Source organism: Brachypodium distachyon, chromosome 2 (genome assembly GCF_000005505.3).
Source record: "Brachypodium distachyon strain Bd21 chromosome 2, Brachypodium_distachyon_v3.0, whole genome shotgun sequence".
Lineage (NCBI taxonomy): Eukaryota > Viridiplantae > Streptophyta > Magnoliopsida > Poales > Poaceae > Brachypodium > Brachypodium distachyon.
The window spans coordinates 24,385,080-24,403,604 of NC_016132.3; the positions used below are offsets into that span (position 1 = coordinate 24,385,080).

Below are 18,525 nucleotides of genomic sequence, written 5' to 3' on the forward strand. Positions count from 1 at the left end.
ACCATTACCCTTTCAAACTTGCCAATTAAATTTTCATGTGGTACATTGTCGTCATTGAAACATCGGTAACTCCGTATACTTTCAGATAGTAGCTTTTAAGGCCGAAAAACATACCGGCATAGTTAATTTTGAAGGTTCCCATCGAAACAAAGAAAATAGCAAAGATGGATTTTCCCGTAAAAAAATAGTAAAAGACGTCTCATAAATCGAGTACATGACTTACGAGTTAAAATATGTTTGAATTCCAAATTCACAAAGGCATAATCACTTTTGTTTGTTGGTGCGCCGTGCATGCATCTCCACATGTCCTAGTCATAGGCTCATAGCCCCTTGTTTCTTGCTCTCCTCCACTTTGCACACATCAACAACAAATCCCTGACGACCTGACTGACTCAGTCCAAATTCAAAATACTCCCTCCGTCTCAAAATAAGTTTATACAAAACCAAATAACTTTATTTTGAGATGGAGGGAGTATTTGGTTTTCTAACCGGGGTTTGCTGAAATCAATTGGAGGTTTTAAGAGTAAGCGCATAAAATTGATTTGGGTAGTGTTTGGTTGAGGAGACGAAGCAGAGCCACAACCGAATTTTCACCCGCGTGATAAACCCAAGGGGAAATTGGCTGGAGAACACCGTTATTTTGTGGCTTTTGCCGAAACACACCGTCGAAATGTGTCTTTGTCCAGTATCATTATAATTTCGTGGACATTTGCCACGACACATTGTATGGTCCAAAACAGAAAGTTTGACTTTTTTTCACATTGAATTATCATTCTACCTTTAGCAAATGTGTCTGGAATTTTGCAAACTCTTTGTCAGAAGCATTTTCCTCTCTTGCAGAGTGCAGCAAGAAAGGGGACGAATGCCCACCTCAATCAACAACGAACCCTAATACATGTCAAATATCGATTCGTACAAAGGAAAAAAGTGTTCAAAATCGGATTTATGATGATCGTCGCCCAAGTAAAAATGTCAAATTCTCAATTTCAGTTGATGTAATGTGTTAGCAAATGTCCACGAAATTGTAAGGGCATTTCCAATGGTTGATACTAAGCAGGTACTAGTCTGATGTGGCGGAAAAATAGATAGAAAAGAATAATACCTGTTACTTGCAGAAGTAACAGCCTCTACACAGGAACCAAGAACAAAAGAAGGATGACATGTGGGTCCATTAAGAATAGGAAGTGAATAAAAAAGAAGAAGAGAGAAATCATAAAATAAAAATTAGTAAGGGTTTGTTGTTGAAGATGGGGGTGGCTAATCAGCGGAGCTCCGCCAGATCCCGTACCGGCGGACGAGTTCAGACCAGCTTCCCGCGGGTGGTCCCGCGTCCTTTCCTCACTGCTTTCTTCCATGCTCGTGCTCGGCCGCGTGATGGGCCTTCTGCTAGAGCCCAACGACCACAAGCAGGTTCATGTGATGTCCGAGATGGATCACCACAGGCGGATCAGCGTGAGGAGGAAGAAAGGGAAACGAACAGGAGGGGAGAGCAGAGGGAGGCTAGATTGAATTAGGGCATATAGTTTGTTACAACTCGATACCCTTTCTGTCTCTAACTCCTTTCTACTTACGAGAGACTCACTCACAGCCTTACATGGGCCAAGCCCAGCCTCCATGGTGCACAGCACCTACGGCCCACTCACACCTGAGTCCTTTGCCAGATTAGTCAGAGTAACAGACCCTGCACTGTGACAGTTCAGCCTTTTCTCTTTTCCCGTTTTTCTTTTTTCTATTTCAGAAAAGTGCTGCTGCTGGGCTTTTTTTCTCACCTTTTCCCTTTCTGGGAGAGTGGTTTTTAGGAAATTAAACGGGTGGGGAAAAGCACTTTCAATCAAAAAGACTAGGCGCTTTCAATCAAGAAGAATAGACGCTTTCAATCAAAAAGACTAGGCGCTTTTAATCATAATGGTATTTTACAAAATCACATCGGAAAGGTTTATTTGCCAAATTTTTATGTCTTCCCTGACAGATATTCAAACTTTTTTGAAAACTGACATAGAACTTCCAGATTTATAAGGGCAAACCCTGCTGTTTTGAGAGACAAACAAACAGACACATCGCAAAGTATTTGATGGTTTCTACCGAAAAGAAATAAAAATCTGACATATGAAAAAGGGATCCGCATGTGTTTTGCCATGAATCATAAGCTATGTTAACCCATATCAGTAATAAAATTTTGCAATGTCTAGGAACTGAATGTGCTATCTCCGACCCTTCAGTTTCTCAAAAAGTTTGACTTCATAAAAAATGTCCCCCCCCCCCCCCCTATGTCCATGGGGAATAGCCTGGTGTCTACAAAAAAAAATGAAGAGGAGAAACATCTGTTCAGTAAAATAATTGTCATAAAAAACAGTATGGAAAAAATGAATTGAAATAAGTGTATGTAAACATCGAAGTTCCCATTTACAAAAAAAATACCTTGTAATCAAAAGGAACATTCTGCAGGGGTGTAATCAAGAGAACAAAAAAGAATGAAGAGTTAGCCAATTTTGTAAAGGAAAACCTTTGAAAATGAATTGCTAAATAAAATACACAAAAAAAAGGAGGCATGTGAGACTTACATGCTTAGACAGGATTTCCTTTGTTTCTGGCATCAAACACTCATTACATGGATGCGCAATCAGGTAATATGTTAGCATTTCCTGTAATGCCTTTGCCTTTTCCTGCCAGAAGGAAAAGGAGAGTTCGAACAAGTATTTGAACTTGCTGCAGTTCCACCGTAGTTTGCGGAAGAAAACCGAGTCTATCCCAGCTGCCCTATACTATTTGTTTAATCGAATATGTTGTAAGCAATTAAGAAGAAAAAATTGAACTTACTGGCTCAAAACATAAAATAGTATCTCCATCATGGCTTTGGATAAGTTTCATGACAAAAATACCGCTATCAGCCCTGTAAACAAAATAAAAGGATAAAAAATAATAACAAAAGTTAGAAGATTTTTATACACAGAGAAATGACCGGATTAAAAAAAACTGAACACCGAAACGAATGGATAATTACTCTTTTATTGAGTATGAAACACTGCGGAACTTTGTGTCCATGTCAAAAACATTGACTTGAGCTCTTGGGTTGGCTATCCTAAAAGCGTTCTTGAAGTTCCTAACAACCGTGTTTGCTTCATCACAAATGAGATCAATCTTGTTATTTGGGTGCAAAATCTCAAAGACCTTTTTCCTGAAGTTTGCAACCATGAGATACCAAAAGCCATATGTGGACAGTGGTAGTAGTATCTGTTTCGGAACAAGTCATAATAAAAGAACAAAACATGCTTTAATGACGCAGCCAACAATGTAAAACTATAACAAAGCTGCGCATATTTTTGATAATATGTACCATATCAATGCCGCCAAGTCGACAACCCGTCAAGTAGTATCTGTTCAGTCAGATGTATGGACAATGCAGCTGGATTTCAAAAGCCTTCTGGAACAAAGCCTGAGTATTGATATTGAAGAAAAAGATTGAGAAATTTGTTAAGAACTGTGTAGGATAGTGTTTGAGAAAAAAATGCAGCTGCCATTAGTATCTTGTCCAATATGCTTGAGGCAACAAGTCACACTTTTCCCTCTCTTGCTGTTCAACTATTACTGCTGTCCCCATCATATTCATGATATGCTTATTGATTCTACCATAGACATTCATGTTTAGCCCGAAGGTTTTGTGGTCTACCCAAGTTGAACCAATTTTTATTATTTTTGGGCTGAAAAAACAGGGGGGCAACAGGTGATTAGAAAAGCATCGTAAGCTACTGACCTATGCATTTGAAGCCATAGTTAAACAGGTTTAAAATAAACAAAAATCAAGGTAAGAAATGCACGATGATGTGTAGTATACAGACCTCCTGTTGCGATATGGTATCCGTTCAATAATATCATTATAGACATCCTTTTCCACAGCATTAGAGCTGAAGTTGCAGTGTATATTGCTTGGACTTATTTCAGATATTTGAATTCCTTGGCTGGCTGGCGTGCTAATTGTTTTTGTGCATAGTACTCTTTCGCAAGCAAGTCTGAGGATTTCAAGATTTCACTCATCGTCTCTTCATCATTCCAGGAGTCATCAACCACATTATGACCAAAAGGTGTTGATGCTTTGTTTGAGACAAGTTCAGTGGGTGTTGCATCGTTTCCCTCGAACATTTTTATCCTCTTCTTTGGTGCAATGCATGAAGCGCTCATCTCGTTGAGAGAGACACATGTTGACCTTTTTCTGTCCTTTACAGTACATGCCTTGGTGCTTGTACTGCCATGCTGCAGTGATTCTTTTTGGCCATCAAACGAACTGTCTAAATCACAGCTTGCTTCTTTGCATCCTGGGAAAAGCTCAGTCTTGTCTATCCTTGATGCTCCTATTCCTTCTGCATTTCTCCTTTCCCAATGAGATTCCCAATAGCACTGTGTATCCAGAGACACATAAGAAGCTAGATTAAATGATTCTGAACTTTCAGTATGACTCATCGTGATGTCAATTCTCTCTGGTAGCATTGAATCAATAATCTCACGGTTTGGTGGAGGCAGATCCAAACAAACAGGAACTGGTATTTCATCACAGAAATGAATAAGGTTCCCCAGGTCTGGAATGATGGAATATTCATTATCTAACTTACACAGTTCTTCGCTTCTTATTTCTGGCAATTGGACAGACTCTTTCATCAAATCATCCAAAATGTTTGTTGTCAGGCTTGTATCCTTTTTGTCTAACGAACCGACTGATGTGTCTTTAAGACTTGTTGATTTTGGTAGCTGCACTAATTCATGTTCCATTGCTTCCACCCCAGGCTGTGTATTAAGATGCATTGCTTCCTGTTTTGCACTTTCCACCCTGGGCTGAGAATTTGATTGGATGATGGCATTTTCTGCACTTGAGACGCCTGGTGTTTCAAAAGCTGACGAATGAGAGCACCAAGGCTTCATAGGTGTCTTGATTTCGTTTAGGTTGGCCATAGTTTCAGCATGTTGAGCTGGGTCTTCAGCTGGGAGTGCGGCTGCAGCAGATGAAAACAGTTTCACCATCTGAATTATATTCTTGGTTACAACTGGTTGAATTGATGCTAAAATCTCTGTATAGAGATTGTCCATTATCCTCGGAATCTCATTTATAACCTAGTAAACAAACCAAAGTGTGAACGGTTGATGTTAAAGGCTGAATACCAAATGCACTATGCAGTGAGTTATTTTTTATAAAAGCTCAGTGGGTCTGGGAGTTAATAGCTGATTGTTACAATGCTAAAACTTCATCATAAGATCGCTAAAAAAAGCTCATGGTGAGATCATCGAAAGCTCGTCATGAACTTGCTAGTCCCAGCATGCAAAAAAGTTAGTTATCTGAAAACAACAGAGAAGTCACTTGCAGCTTGATTCCAGGTAAACAACAGAGCCTGAACTGAAACATGAGCACTTGCAACAGCAGTAAACTTAGAATAGACAATTTATTCAGAGTTCAATGACGCCACAGGAAAAACACACACAAGAATCACAACAAAAACACACAGGGTAAGAAATTTGTATCATTCTACACCAAACATCCGGAGTCATGTATCGTGACTGAAAACCATTGTAATTTGTGTTGGAACTTTCGCACTCATTCTACTGGAGTTTCGCATTCTACCCAAAAAAACACTCATGTTGTATCATCCTGGATTTATTCAGATGTCAGTCATGTCAGAGGTGAAAGGAGTGTACAACCGAGTGTATGTAAAACACCAGCGACGCAGCAGCTATTGAAAAAGGGAAGGTTCCCAGTACTTGACCTTGGAATGACCGGGCCCGAGAAAATCCGGCGAGGAGAAGCTCCGCGAATCCAGAAACCTAGAAACCCCCCGACGCGACGATGAGGACTCGGTCCGCTCTTGGAATCACGGAGTCAGCAGCCACCCACGCTGGCGACTCGCCTGAACGATTGAAAAAATCCCCAACGCCGCCTCCCACCAGTGCCACCGATAAAACCTCACGGATGGAAGAAGGCAGCCTCCGTCCACAGCGCCGAGGATTTGGAAGACCTGTGGAGAGAATCTGCGATGGAACATTCTGCAGGGGTGTAATCAAGAGAACAAAAAAGAACGAAGAGTTAGCCAATTTTGTAAAGGAAAACCTTTGAAAATGAATTGCTAAATAAAATACACAAAAAAAAGGAGGCATGTGAGACTTACATGCCTAGACAGGATTTCCTTTGTTTCTGGCATCAAACACTCATTACATGGATGCACAATCAGGTAATATGTTAGCATTTCCCGTGATGCCTTTGCCTTTTCCTGCCAGAAGGAAAAGGAGAGTTCGAACAAGTATGTCTTAAGGATAGTGAGATCATCGAAAGCTCGTCATGAACTTAGAAGAAATAATAGGAAAGCATGTCTTAAGGATGCTTGAAAATCAAAAGCACACGATGTGTTCGTTAAAAGCTCATCATGGGATGCTTGAAAAAAGCTGATCGCTAGAGTGCTAAAAGCTTAAGGATTTTCAAAAATGAAAAGAAATGTACAAGAATTGTTTAATAAAAAATTCATCATGGCATCATAAAAAAAAGCTCGCTATTAGAACATTAAAAGGACATGATGCGTTCGTTAAGAATCTCATTATAGAAAAGATAAAAAGCTCAATGGTTTTTGTAAAATTAAAAGTTCATGGTGCGTTCGTTGAAAGCTAATCAAGGACACTTAAAAGCTGATTGTTTGAATGCTAAAACTTCATCATAAGATCGCTAAAAAGCTCAATGGTTTTAGGAAAAATTAAAAAGCTCATGACGCCTTCGTTAAAAAAGCTAATCAAGGGACACTTAATAGCTGATCGTTAGAATCCTAAAAGCTCATCATAAGATCGCCAAAAAGCTCGATGCTTTTTAGGAAAAATTAAAAGCTCATTGTGCGTTCGTTAAAAGCTGATTGGTAGGATGCTAAAACTTCACCATAAGATCGCTAAAAAGCTTATTGGCTTTCCAAAAAATTAAAAGTTCATGGTGCGGTCATTGAAAGCTAATCAAGGACACTTAAAAGCTGATTATTTGAATGCTAAAACTTCATCATAAGATCGCTAAAAAGCTCAATGGTTTTAGGACAAAAAAAAGCTCATGATGCGTTCGTTAAAAAGCTAATCAAGGGACGCTTAAAAATAGCTGATCGTTAGAAAACGCTAGTTGTTAAAAGCTAATCAACGACACTTAAGATCGCTAAAAAGTTCGTGGTGAGATCATCGAAAGCTCGTCTTGAGCTTAGAAAAAATAATAGGAAAGCATGTCTTAAGGATGTTTGAAAATCAAAAGTGCACGATGTGTTCGTTAAAAAGCTCATCATGGGATGCTTGAAAAGCTGATCGCTAGAGTGCTAAAAGCTTAAGGATTTTTAAAAATGAAAAGAAATGTACAAGAATTGTTTAATAAAAAATTCATCATGCATCATTAAAAAAGCTCGTTATTATAACATTAAAAGGACATGTTGCGTTCGTTAAGAGGCTCATTATATATAAGTTAAAATGCTAATTGGTTTTTGAAAAAATTAAAAGTTCATGGTGCGTTCGTTAAAAAGCTAATCAAGGACACTTAAAAAGCTGATTGTTAGGATGCTAAAACTTCACCGTAAGATCGCTAAAAGCCTTAATGGTTTTTGGAAAAATTAAAGGTTCATTATGCGTTCGTTAAAAGCTAATCAAGGACACTTCAAAGCTGATTGTTTGAATGCTCAAACTTCATCATAAGATCGCTAAAAAGCACAATGGTTTTGGGAAAAATTAAAAAGTTCATGGTGCGTTCGTTAAAAGCTAATCAAGGACACTTAAAAAAGGGTGAATGTTAGGATGCTAAAACTTCACCATAAGATCGCTAAAAAGATTAATGGTTTGGGGAAAAATTAAAAAGTTCATGGTACGCTCGTTAAAAAGCTAATCAAGGGACACTTAATAGCCGATCGTTAGGATGCTAAAACTTCACCATAAGATCGCTAAAAAGCTTAATGGCTTTTTGGAAAAATTAAAAGTTCATGGTGCGTTACTTGAAAGCTAATCAAGGACACTTAAAAGCTGTTTGTTTGAATGCTCGAACTTCATCATAAGATCGCTAAAAAGCTCATTGGTTTTAGGAAAATTAAAAAACTCATGCTGCGTTCGTTAAAAGCTAATCAAGGGACACTTAATAGCTGATCGTTAGAATCCTAAAGGCTCATCATAAGATCGCTAAAAAGCTCAAAATGGTTTTTAGGACAAATTAAAAGCTCATGATGACATCGCTAAAACTCTCATGATGAGATTCTTAAAAAAATAAAAATATAAACCTGAAAGTTAAAAGCTCAATGGATCTCATTGTGAGACACGCTTGCATGCGGACATGTACTGCTGCACAAAAGAAACGATGATTTTTTTTATTTTTAAACAAATGGTGAAATTCTCTGACCAAAATATTAGATTGACAAGCTTTTTGTTTTGATTCATTATCACTCTACCGAGACATGCATATGCATTCCTTGAGGCTTACAATGTAAAAAAATTGGAAAAAATGAAAGTACTACATGTAACAAACACATAATAAGCATATTCAGCCCAAAAAAAATGAGAAAATGATCCAAAGAGATGCGATTGATGTCATACCATCTTCTGGTTCTGCTGTGGCACAGCTGACATGATGAATTGTTGGAACTCACGGTAGGAATTGCCTTGAAGCAGAATGTTCCTATTCAAGATGTCCATGCTGAATGGTGTTTGAGACACATCCTTCACCTTTTTTTTCATATTATGGCACAGAGGAAAAACAAAAAAAATGTAAGCACTTGTTTGGTTACAGCTGAGGCGCAAAAAATATGAAGTTGTATTACAAAAACAAGAGGTTTATTAAATCTTTTGAGAAGAAGTACACAAAAGACAGGGCAAAAAAGACATGCTGAAGATATATGTAAATACAGTACCGGTAGCTTTCCATAAATTTGCAGAGGGAAGCTCATACAGTCCATCCTTTCATATTCAGATATCATCTGAGTTGTCCATAGAGAGAGGCGTGGCAAGGTAGTTGTCGCTTTCATTATATTGATGTCTATAAACTCGAAATACAAGATCTGTACAACTGAAAACATAAGAAGAATTATGGTCTCAAAAAAGAGTGAAGGTGGGAGGTGCGTACAAAACTGTAATTTACAAGAGCTGAAGAATCACATACCACAATTGATAGCAGATTTCCGCCTAGTACCGATGTGCCGGCTTTCTGCCAATTTTCAATTGATAGCACAAGCTTGTCTAGTGCTGCTGTACACCAATCGAATGAAGCTATATTATCTGGATCTTCAAGGGCGTGATAGTACTCGGGACTAGCTGCTCCATGACTTGAAGGGCAGATAAATGTAGCAAGCACGAACATAAGGAACACTCTTTTGAACAAATCACCACCTAGGCCTGGGGTAATCATCTTCTCTAGCTCTGCTATGGTGGGAAAGTTTCCTTTGCAGTTGGTTTGCTCGGCAATTAAAGTTCGCATCTGAGCAGTGCACTTCTCAACTTTTCTTCCTCCCAATGGGATACCTAATATTTGGTGCATACAGAATGGTGTCACATGGATTTTTAGCCCATTAGGCAGTTCAAAAGTCCTAGTGTGTACATTGAAATAACCGGCCATCCACAGAGCAACACCGCGTGGCAGCGTGTCACATGCGATATCCAAAACATTCTCAAAATCCATGCTCCGAACAAGCTTTTGCTGTTCAAGTGTTAAACGAACAGCAACAGCCATAAATTTTGGCAGTGTGAGTTTAGTCGCAAAAGTCTGCAAAAAATTCAGAAAAAGAAAAACACAACATGCATTAATAAAAAGCACCTCCTCGCCAAAAATGGAAAATCTCAATGGTAACAGATTTTATTTTAAACAATACGAGATGTGCACGTACTGTCTTATCATGCTGTCTGTCAGCCATGTTAGAAGTATTGCAGCCACTGTGGAAAACAAATCCTGGCTACCACACCATCCTTAAAAATCTGTGAAGAAAAAAGAAAGAGTTATACAACAGTATACCAAAAACTGCCAATGTTGGCACCAGCTCGCCGGCGCCTACACGGATACATCTATTAGACAGATACGGACACACGGATGCGTAATTTTGAAAAAAAAATAACGATACATGGATATGTTTGAGTAATTTTGTCATGATGAAATGAAGTTCAAGTTCAGCAATGCATGCAAGCGCAAAAACACATAGCAAAGGTAGCACACACAAACCGAAACAGTAGGGTCTACTTATGTACTTGACAACTTCTATTGTTATACAACATAGCAAATTACAATTAGGAGATTAAATTTTAGCTTTCGTCTTCCAACACAACAGTAGCTTCCCCCCAATTTCTCCACAAAAATTTCATTTCCATTAAGCAATTCCTCCCCCCAGATCGAAGTTTCTCTAAAATAGTTACATGATACCACAACGGGGCCCTGGTGTTGGTACATACCCCTCTTAATTTGACTTGGAGTTGGAGTAGAACAGGTTGCCATGATTCTCTTATGGAAACCAAGGAGGAGGAGGGAGGGGGAGGAGGAGGAAGAGGAGGCGCAGATTAGGAGAGGGCTGCTGCCCTAAGCAGTTGAGGGAGACTGGGAAAGGGGGACTGACCAAGATCTGCAGGGGGGAGGGCGCGCGACGCTGCAGTGGTGCCTGCGGAAATGGAGATCTCGCCGCTCCTCCTGCTGGTCACGGCTGCAACGAAAGGGGGGCAGAAGAGCGGAGATAGGGGCTCTCGGGATGGGAGCCTAGTTTTGAAAACCGGACGGTTAATCGAACCGGCGAGGCTCTCGGTTCGGGTTTTTTCGGTCGATGGTTTTTAAGATATAAAATAATCTATTTTAAGTAAATAATGCAAAAACAAGATAAAAATCCCGGCCGGTGGCCGGCGCGGGGGCGGGGAGGCTCGCGGGACCGAAGGCGGCCGGTGCAAGGGACGGCGAGGCGTGGGCAGCCGGCACGGAGGGCGGCGAGGCGCGCGGCGGCCGGAGCGGCCGGCGATGGTGGCGGCGGGATGAGGGAGGGAGACGGCGAAACGGGGAACGGCAGGTGAACCGGGCGGTTCGAGCCAAATCGCCCGGTTCGCCTGGTTTTTTCGGTCTGCTTGGTCCGGTCCTGTGGGCTAAATAGACCGTTGGGAGCTGCGGTTCCGGTTTTTTCCGATCGGACCGCCGGTCCGGTACGGTTTTCAAAACTAGGGATGGGAGTGGTAAGGCAAAGGGTTTAATTGTAAATGGGCCGGGCTGTGTCCTTAGACTCCCACATAAAAGGGTTTTCGTCGAGTGGAAGGGCGAAAATGCAAAAAGGGATTATTTTTTTACTTACCCCCTTCCCCTACCTCCAGACACAGGCGTGGCCCGATGCTGTCTCCACGCATCTGCCGCCATATCCGGCGATCAATCCGTCCGATGAATACACGGATCTAGAAAGGGAGGAGTCAGGGGGATCTCCACCGATCTAGTTTGGCAAATTTTGACAACCCCGCCCCCCTCAGCTGTTTCCTCCCCTCCGAATTGCAGTGAACAAAAAAGGTACGATCCCAAACTGATCTGATACTGCAAACAGAGCATGCAAAAACATTAGCCCGTGTGTACATGGCAATCAATAGGATTGGTACTTTGAAGAACAACTGCGAAACAACTGATCTGATAAGCATTCATGAATTCCCATCCAGATTTATATCATACAGAACGAGTGTGTTTAGCCCGTGTGTTTATACTCAATTGCATATCAAGAAAAACACAAAAGAAAAAAAGCTTGGGCATCAAAGGTCTCCCCAAAACGAAATAGTAAAACAATGTCTTCGGCTTCATTTTGCTTTAAAGATCTTCTCGTTCTGCACCACTGCTTTTTTCGGCTTTATTCTGCACAAAAACAACATATAACAGATAAATAACCATGAAAGAAAACTAAACAATTAAAAAAGGCATAATTCTTGACAAAAAATAAACAGATATAATAACATGATTTTCAGTATTTCATTTTTTATTTTGTACCAGATGGACATAATGGGCAGCCACCTAGTGGATGGAGTGATTGGGCAAAACAGTCAAGTGATGGATCGAGTTTCCTTCAGAACGAAGCAATTCACAAAGCCGCGTACCCTAGAATTGTTTGTTGAGGTAAAATTTCTTTTATATAAATGTCATATCTACCATTTAAAAAGACAGGAAGGAACACATAAAACTAACATGTCTCTCTCCCAAACAAAACTGTAAAATAAAATGTAGTCATTCGTTATGAGACGAAGGATAAGGGAAGAAACTCAGTCAATTCAAGAGTTAGAGATGGTGCAGTCAATGCTAGATGGGACAGACACCCACGTACAGCATGGTGGTGTCGATTCAGCATCACAAGAACAGGACAAGGTATGTGAAATAAGAAATTCCTATTTCTTTTGTGATTTAAATTCCAATTGAGTACAGGTTTTGTACAAGTGCAGACTGTATAACAGTAGCTATTTGTTTTGTGATTTAAAAAGATTTAAATTCCAATTGAGTACAGGTTTTGTACAAGTGCAGACTGTATAACAGTAGCTATTTGTTTCGTGATTAAAATATAATGATGCAGACTATCATGGGGAGGCAAGAAAATGAGCAAAGACAGGAGAACATGGGTGCCCCCGATGCAGCTGTTAATAGAAGGAAACCAGATTGTGCGCCAATGCCATTTGACTTGAATGCTAATTTATTTGAGAACGGAAATGAAGAGGAAGAATATCTAGAGCGTTCACATGACGATGTTGAACAGAATAGTGAGGTGCAATTCCCGGAGCAGTCGTATGAGCATGCTGAAATGACAGATGAAGCAACTAATCATGTGCAATTTGCTGATCAAGCAAGGGATGACCAGGGGATTGAGGAAGGGCTATTTCCTGACCCAGTCACAAATGAAGAAAAGGAGATGGACCGGATGTTTGAAGCTGATAACTACCCTGCCATCCATGAAATTATTCAAGCTCGTGCCCCACAAGATGGAATGGTGTTTGATTCGCTGGAAGAAGCTTTCCGTTTTTTCACAGTGTATGAAAGGCGTGTTGGCTTTGCGGTGAAGAAGGACAGCAGTTATAGATCAAGGAAAACTGGGCAAGTTCAGCGGATTGAGTTCACATGTAATAAGCACAGGGGCCATATAAACACAGACTCAGCAACGAGGCAGAGAAGAAGCAACAAGATTGAAAGAACAGAATGCAAGGTACTGATGAGATTAAAGAAGGATGACTGTAAGTGGGTGGTATATAGTGTTAATCTTCAGCATAATCATGATCTTGCACCGAGTCAGTGGCTTGTCAGGTTTATGAGCTGCCACAAAAAAATGTCCCCTGCGGACAAGCATTTGGTTGAGATACTTCAGGAAAGCAGGGTCCCCCCAAGGAAAGTAATGTCTATTTTCAGGTCAATGAGAGGAAGCTTCAGAAACATTCCGTTTGATGCTAAGTATGTTTCCAACATGATGTACCAGGAAAGATTGAAGCATAAGAACAGAGATATCAAGGAGCTGCTACAGAAATTCAAAGATGTGCAGAAGAAAACAAAAAGCTTTTACTACACGCTGCAAATTGATGAGGATAACAATGTTAGGAGTGTATTCTGGACAGATGTCATGGGCAGAGCAGATTACAAGATGTTTGGGCAGTTTCTCTCATTCACAACATATACAATATGCCCTTTGCACCACTGATTGGGGTTGATAACCATGGAAAGACAGTGCTGTTTGGTGCAGCGCTCCTGAAGAACGAGACAGCAGACACATTCAGGTGGTTGTTCAAAGAATTCCTGGAAGCCATGGGTGGGCAGCAACCAGAAACGGTGATAACGGACCAGGATACTGCAATGAAGTGCACTATTGCTGACATGCTACCAAACTCAACCCATCGTTTTTGCAGCTGGCATATTCAGAAGAAGATGAAGGAGAAGCTTGTATCTTTCTTTGCTAGTAAAGGTACTTTGCATGCAGACATCTTAACATATTAGCAAATCAAGAACAGAAGAATATCTCTGCAAGCCTAGACTGCAGAAAACAGCACCAAAAACGGCAGACCAAAAAGAAAACAAAAACAGGCACTAATAGAAACCTTGCAGACAGAAATACAAGGAAAACATAGAGGTTCATAAATAATTCCCTGATCAACATGTTTGTCAATGCACCCATACTTCGCATGTTCATGTTCACCATTTTGGTTAGTCACAGGTGGAGAATATTCAGAAAACGAGTCTGGCAGCTGGTGACTTCTGGGGACCAAGATCGACTAAAAGGTAACAGTTCCATATAAACATGGCTCTAGTAACACACTTCGCAGGTGAAGATCAAGAACACAGGGTGTAGGGAATCTTATTGAGGAAAATGTAACAATGATGAGGAGAAGCAATATCAGAAGACACCACCCATCTGCTCAAAATAATTGTGTATTTTCATGTTAGAGAAAGGAACATTCTTCATAATGATGTAGAACAAAACAAAAAAATTGTCAATGAACACACACATTCAGGAGTTTCTTAATATAACAGAAAATATGGCAGGGCATTTAAGTATTGTTGGGACAGAAAATTTTGAGTAAACATTGTAGATAAGTGTAACAGAACGCACATGCACTATGGCCTATGGAGGTAGCTAGATTGAAGAAAGACGGAAAACACAATTGAGGGTAATCCTAGAAGTGGCAAGGAACCGCAGTGTTGGAAAGGGTTACGTGGCAATCTGAGAAGGTCCTTTTTTTTAGTTCTTGATACGAGTCCATGTCAATGAGTAACAGATTCGAAGGAAATTCCAAATGCCATGGATTTATGATGGGGATTTTTGCGGGGAAAATTCATATGGCTCTTAGTTTTAAAAAAAAATACAGATGGGGACTGATGATTTTGTTTATTTTTACATGCGAGTTGTTAGCAAGCTGTATCACTCTATTTTTACATGTAAGTGATTAGCAAGTTGCATAGCTAAAGTGGTCAGCAAGTTGTATAACTAAATAGAAATGAAGTGAGAAAGCAACAATTTTCTGCAGTCCATATAGGGATCATCTGTGAGGAACTGAATACTGCCTAGTCCCGTGACTTCTGATTACCAAGTGGCAAGTGCAAAACGTACAACATTTACCACTTTACAAAGACCGATAACTAATTAGGAACAACCATAATGATTGATTATCCAAGGGTAAAATAACTAGCTTTTCGCTATTATCTTTAGACATGAACCAACAAGCACATACGTGTTAAGCAACAATGGCATAGCCATTCTGAAAATTGATGTATAATTTACCAAGGGTCCACATTACGCATAAGAGTTGGACAAAGTTGCTTGTTGGATACTACTACCAAAGACCTTAAACATTTGCGTTGTATTTCAGCATCTGTAAAAACAAAGAACGTACCATGATAGCCTCAATCTCTTCCTCAGAGAGTGGTTTGCGTTTGGGAAGCTGTGAAGCTGGCCCTCCAACAGCAGTATGAGAAGGTGGGGAAGGCACATCTGATTTAAAGCGGTAATTTTTTTTCTCTCCAGAAGGTGGTGCGTCTACTTTAGCTCCTGAAAATGAAATTGTTAGTTACACTCCTTTCTATGTATTATGAGGAAGGGACTATGTAATACTTCCTCTGTCCCATATTAAGTGTTACAACTTTGTCTAAATATGCATGTACCTATACACTAGGAGTATCACCAGCAAAGCTCCTCTTTGCCGGCGGCTTTTTGTCGGGCCGCCAGCAAAGTCTTTGCCGGCGGCCAAAACAACGGCCGTCGGCGAAGTAAAGTAACTTCACGGTTTTGACTTGTTAACGGCGACGCCGTCTCGCCGCGTGGGCCCCGCTCGTCAAGCCTTTGCCGGCGGCCCCGAGGAAAAGCCGCTGGCAAAGAAGGGTGACGTGGCGTGAGCGCGCCGTGCCGCGCGTCACCCATGCCGGGCCCGCTCGTCAGGCCTTTGCCGGCGGCCCCGAGGAAAAGCCGCCGGCAAAGAAGGGCGAGGTTTTTGCCGGCGGCCACGAGGAAAAGCCGCCGGCAAAGATTACTCTCTTTGCCGGCGGCCATCCACTTAGGCCGCCGGCAAAGGATCCCCGCAGGCAGCACAGGCAGCCGCCACGTGGCGGGTTTGCCGAAGGGAGGCCGCCGGCAAAGAGGGTTAACCCTTTTTTTAATTTATTTTCTGTTTATCCCAGCAATTAAAATCATATATAACACAATTAAAATCATATATTTCCATGGCCGGCGGGCGGCCATGGCCTCCGAGCTCCATTTTTGGAGCTCCGAAGGCCGGCGAGCTCTGATTCTCGACCCCGAAGCTTCCCTCTCCCTCTCGATCTATCTCGCCGGCCTCCAATTTCTCTCTGAAGTTCCCCAATTCCAAATTTTTGAGCTCCGGCGGCCGCCAGCCAAAATGTGGCCTCCTCGTCGTCGCCTGGAGCTTCCCTCTCTCTTGCGAGCTCTCTCTCCCTCCCGATCTTTCTCGCCAGTCTCCAATTTCTCTCCGAATATCTCTAATTTCAAATTTTTAGTTAGCTCCGATTAATTAACACCTTAATCCCCTTGTCAATGATTAGGCTAACTATTTTGCTTTGTTTGTTTTCTTGTGTATTGTGTTGTAGATCCAAAGACCGTTCTTGGATGTACGCCAAAAAAAAAATCAATGTCGGCGTCTTGGGGCTGCACAACATCATCAGCTCCTACCCGTCCCTGCGACGAGTGGGGGCTGATGTCCGACTCCTCTGCCCGGGCCCCGCGTCCCCCTCCACCCGCAACCTGGGGGAAGCGGGCACTCGTGGAGAGTGGGGCAGAATCGAAGCTCAGCTGGCCCGACCTAGAGTCCTCTAGCGACGAGGCGGGCCAGGTTGCCGGGGTCCGAGCGGTCCTTCTCGAGGCGGTGGAGGAGGAGGAGGACGAAGACGACACGCCCCTGATCGTGTGAAGATCAAGGGCGCCTGCGGCGGCCGCCGGCGCCGCGGCGACTTCCACGGCGCCCGGGGGCGCGGCAACCACTCGGGTGCCCCCGGTCCCGGCTAAGCGGGGGCTCTTCCAGGGCTTCGAGTTCAAGCTCAACCCCCCGAGGGACGGCGCCCCGTCGGGAGCCGGCAAGAGGGGGAGAGCCGATTCGCCGCCCGCCGCGCCGAGCAAGAGGACGCGCATCTGGGCCAGCACCAGCACCAACCCGGCCTGCGCGGGGACTGGCGGCGCTGCCACGGCGCCCGCCGCCGCTCCAATTCCAATGGAGGAGGAGCTGGCAACAGGTACTGACCCCTTCCTTGACCCCATTGCACATGTTAATCCCACCTGCTGACCTGCAACCGTGCCGCCTTCTTGACTCGCAGGCGAAGTCCAGCCCGCGGTAGGCGGCCCGGCAACAGCGGCCGGGACGGGAGAGGAGGAAGCTCCTCCCGCAAGCTCAGCGGCCCTGCAAGGTACTCATTCAAAGCCTCCTTGCGTTCATCGCCGGGCAACTCGTCTTATTTCTAGATTCTAATTTCATTCTCTGTCGCAGTCCCAACCGTGGTCACAACGGGAGCGCGCAGCGTCGTGGTTGACCTCGGCCCCAACGCCGAGGACGCGGAGACGAGGGAGGAGCCGGAAGAGGCTCCTGCCCCCAGCTCCTCTGCGGCGGACTCAACGGTGGCGGCGCCCACCATCGCTACCGAGGCGGAGCTCGGCGGCCTGTCTCGGGCCGCGCAGGCCGGGGACGCGGATCCCGCGGTCACCCGGCAGGAGGGCCTCTTGCCGAGGGATCGGCAACTCCGCCACCCCCGCAACCCATGGGCGCGAGCGTGGAGGAGGCTGCGGCAGGGGAGCAGCAAGAGGCTCCGCCGCAAGTGGACGACGCCCCTCCCGGCCAAACAGTGGCGGCAGGGGCCTCGTCGTCGTCTGCTGCTGCCTCCGGCTCGGACTTCGGCATCCTCGTCGGGCCGACTTGGGACCCAATCACCTAGGACCCAAGCATCTACGACCAGGGGCACCAGTTCCTTGATGCGATCAAGGAGCAGCAGCTGGCGTTCGTCACCTCCTTCAACCAGGTGAGGGAGCGCCACGAGCTCGCGAAGGGCCAGCTTGGCAAGGTGCGGCAGGCCGTTGAGAGGGAGAGGCAGGAGCTCTCCCAACTGCAGGAGGAGGCGCGCCTGGCCCGAGCCGCCCGCTCTCACTGACCGGTGGGACCCACGTGTCATCTTCAAGCTCCAACTGCCTCCGGATTCCATGCCACGCACGACTCCGAGACGCCCACGATTCCGTTCCGATTTCTTAGCGCACGAACCAGCAAATCCGAAACCCCGCGCATCATATCGAAGACCCCGGACTCCTCTACCACTTCCCCCAAACCGTTCGCCCAATTTTGCGCCTCCCCGCGTTGCCCGCCTGTGCCGCGTGCCGCGCGCCGCCGCCCGCGCCCGCACCGCCGCGTCCCGCGCCCCGCGCCACCCGCCGCCGCCGCCGTCCGGCGAGCTATCCCTGCCAGCCGGAACCCTTATCCCGGCCTATCCCGCGCTGCCACGTGGCAAAGTTTTTGTTTTATTTTATTTCGGCCGAATTAGATATTGCACTTTTGCAGAAAAGACCCTACAACTTCAAAGCATCATATCTTTCAAACTGTTTGTCC

General features: G+C 43.7%; 4 protein-coding genes across 23 annotated transcripts; 2 read left to right on the forward strand and 2 right to left on the reverse strand.

The window, feature by feature from the left end:
- Positions 1 to 1,970: 1,970 nt before the first annotated feature.
- Positions 1,971 to 10,709, reverse strand: LOC100825094. Of its 12 annotated transcripts, none has more exons than XM_010233102.3 (12): positions 10,569 to 10,708; positions 9,852 to 9,939; positions 9,131 to 9,730; positions 8,883 to 9,029; positions 8,569 to 8,697; positions 3,837 to 5,100; positions 3,335 to 3,433; positions 3,002 to 3,231; positions 2,818 to 2,890; positions 2,562 to 2,663; positions 2,419 to 2,439; positions 1,971 to 2,292 (listed from the first exon to the last, which is right to left on the reverse strand). In XM_010233102.3, the coding sequence occupies exons 2-6, from the start codon at positions 9,876 to 9,878 to the stop codon at positions 3,931 to 3,933; spliced, it is 2,073 nt and encodes a 690-aa protein (XP_010231404.1). In that variant the 5' UTR covers positions 9,879 to 9,939; positions 10,569 to 10,708; the 3' UTR covers positions 1,971 to 2,292; positions 2,419 to 2,439; positions 2,562 to 2,663; positions 2,818 to 2,890; positions 3,002 to 3,231; positions 3,335 to 3,433; positions 3,837 to 3,930. The 12 variants fall into 12 exon arrangements, with proteins under 12 accessions (XP_010231404.1, XP_014754929.1, XP_014754930.1 ...); XM_014899443.2 differs by lacking the exon at positions 10,569 to 10,708 and adding an exon at positions 10,408 to 10,442; XM_014899444.2 differs by lacking the exons at positions 9,852 to 9,939; positions 10,569 to 10,708 and having other exon boundaries at positions 9,131 to 9,489; positions 9,566 to 9,707.
- Positions 10,710 to 11,261: 552 nt separating this feature from the next.
- On the forward strand, positions 11,262 to 15,595 carry LOC100825401 (protein FAR1-RELATED SEQUENCE 5). 9 transcript variants are annotated; one of them, XR_002963748.1, is made up of 6 exons: positions 11,262 to 11,488; positions 11,957 to 12,079; positions 12,188 to 12,325; positions 12,528 to 13,898; positions 14,142 to 14,212; positions 15,301 to 15,595. XR_002963748.1 is itself a non-coding variant. In XM_003566222.4 (4 exons), exons 2-4 carry the CDS (start codon positions 11,957 to 11,959, stop codon positions 13,635 to 13,637), a joined length of 1,371 nt encoding a protein of 456 aa, XP_003566270.1. In that variant the 5' UTR covers positions 11,262 to 11,488; the 3' UTR covers positions 13,638 to 14,504. The 9 variants fall into 9 exon arrangements, 1 of the variants encoding a protein (XP_003566270.1); XR_002963749.1 differs by having other exon boundaries at positions 15,351 to 15,595; XR_730543.3 differs by having other exon boundaries at positions 14,148 to 14,212.
- On the reverse strand, positions 15,277 to 15,977 carry LOC112270726. The gene is made up of 2 exons (XM_024458791.1): positions 15,959 to 15,977; positions 15,277 to 15,479 (listed from the first exon to the last, which is right to left on the reverse strand). Exons 1-2 carry the CDS (start codon positions 15,975 to 15,977, stop codon positions 15,277 to 15,279), a joined length of 222 nt encoding a protein of 73 aa, XP_024314559.1.
- Positions 15,978 to 16,563: 586 nt separating this feature from the next.
- On the forward strand, positions 16,564 to 18,305 carry LOC112271061. The gene is made up of 3 exons (XM_024459967.1): positions 16,564 to 17,170; positions 17,252 to 17,341; positions 17,422 to 18,305. Exons 1-3 carry the CDS (start codon positions 17,149 to 17,151, stop codon positions 17,949 to 17,951), a joined length of 642 nt encoding a protein of 213 aa, XP_024315735.1. The 5' UTR covers positions 16,564 to 17,148; the 3' UTR covers positions 17,952 to 18,305.
- Positions 18,306 to 18,525: the final 220 nt, after the last annotated feature.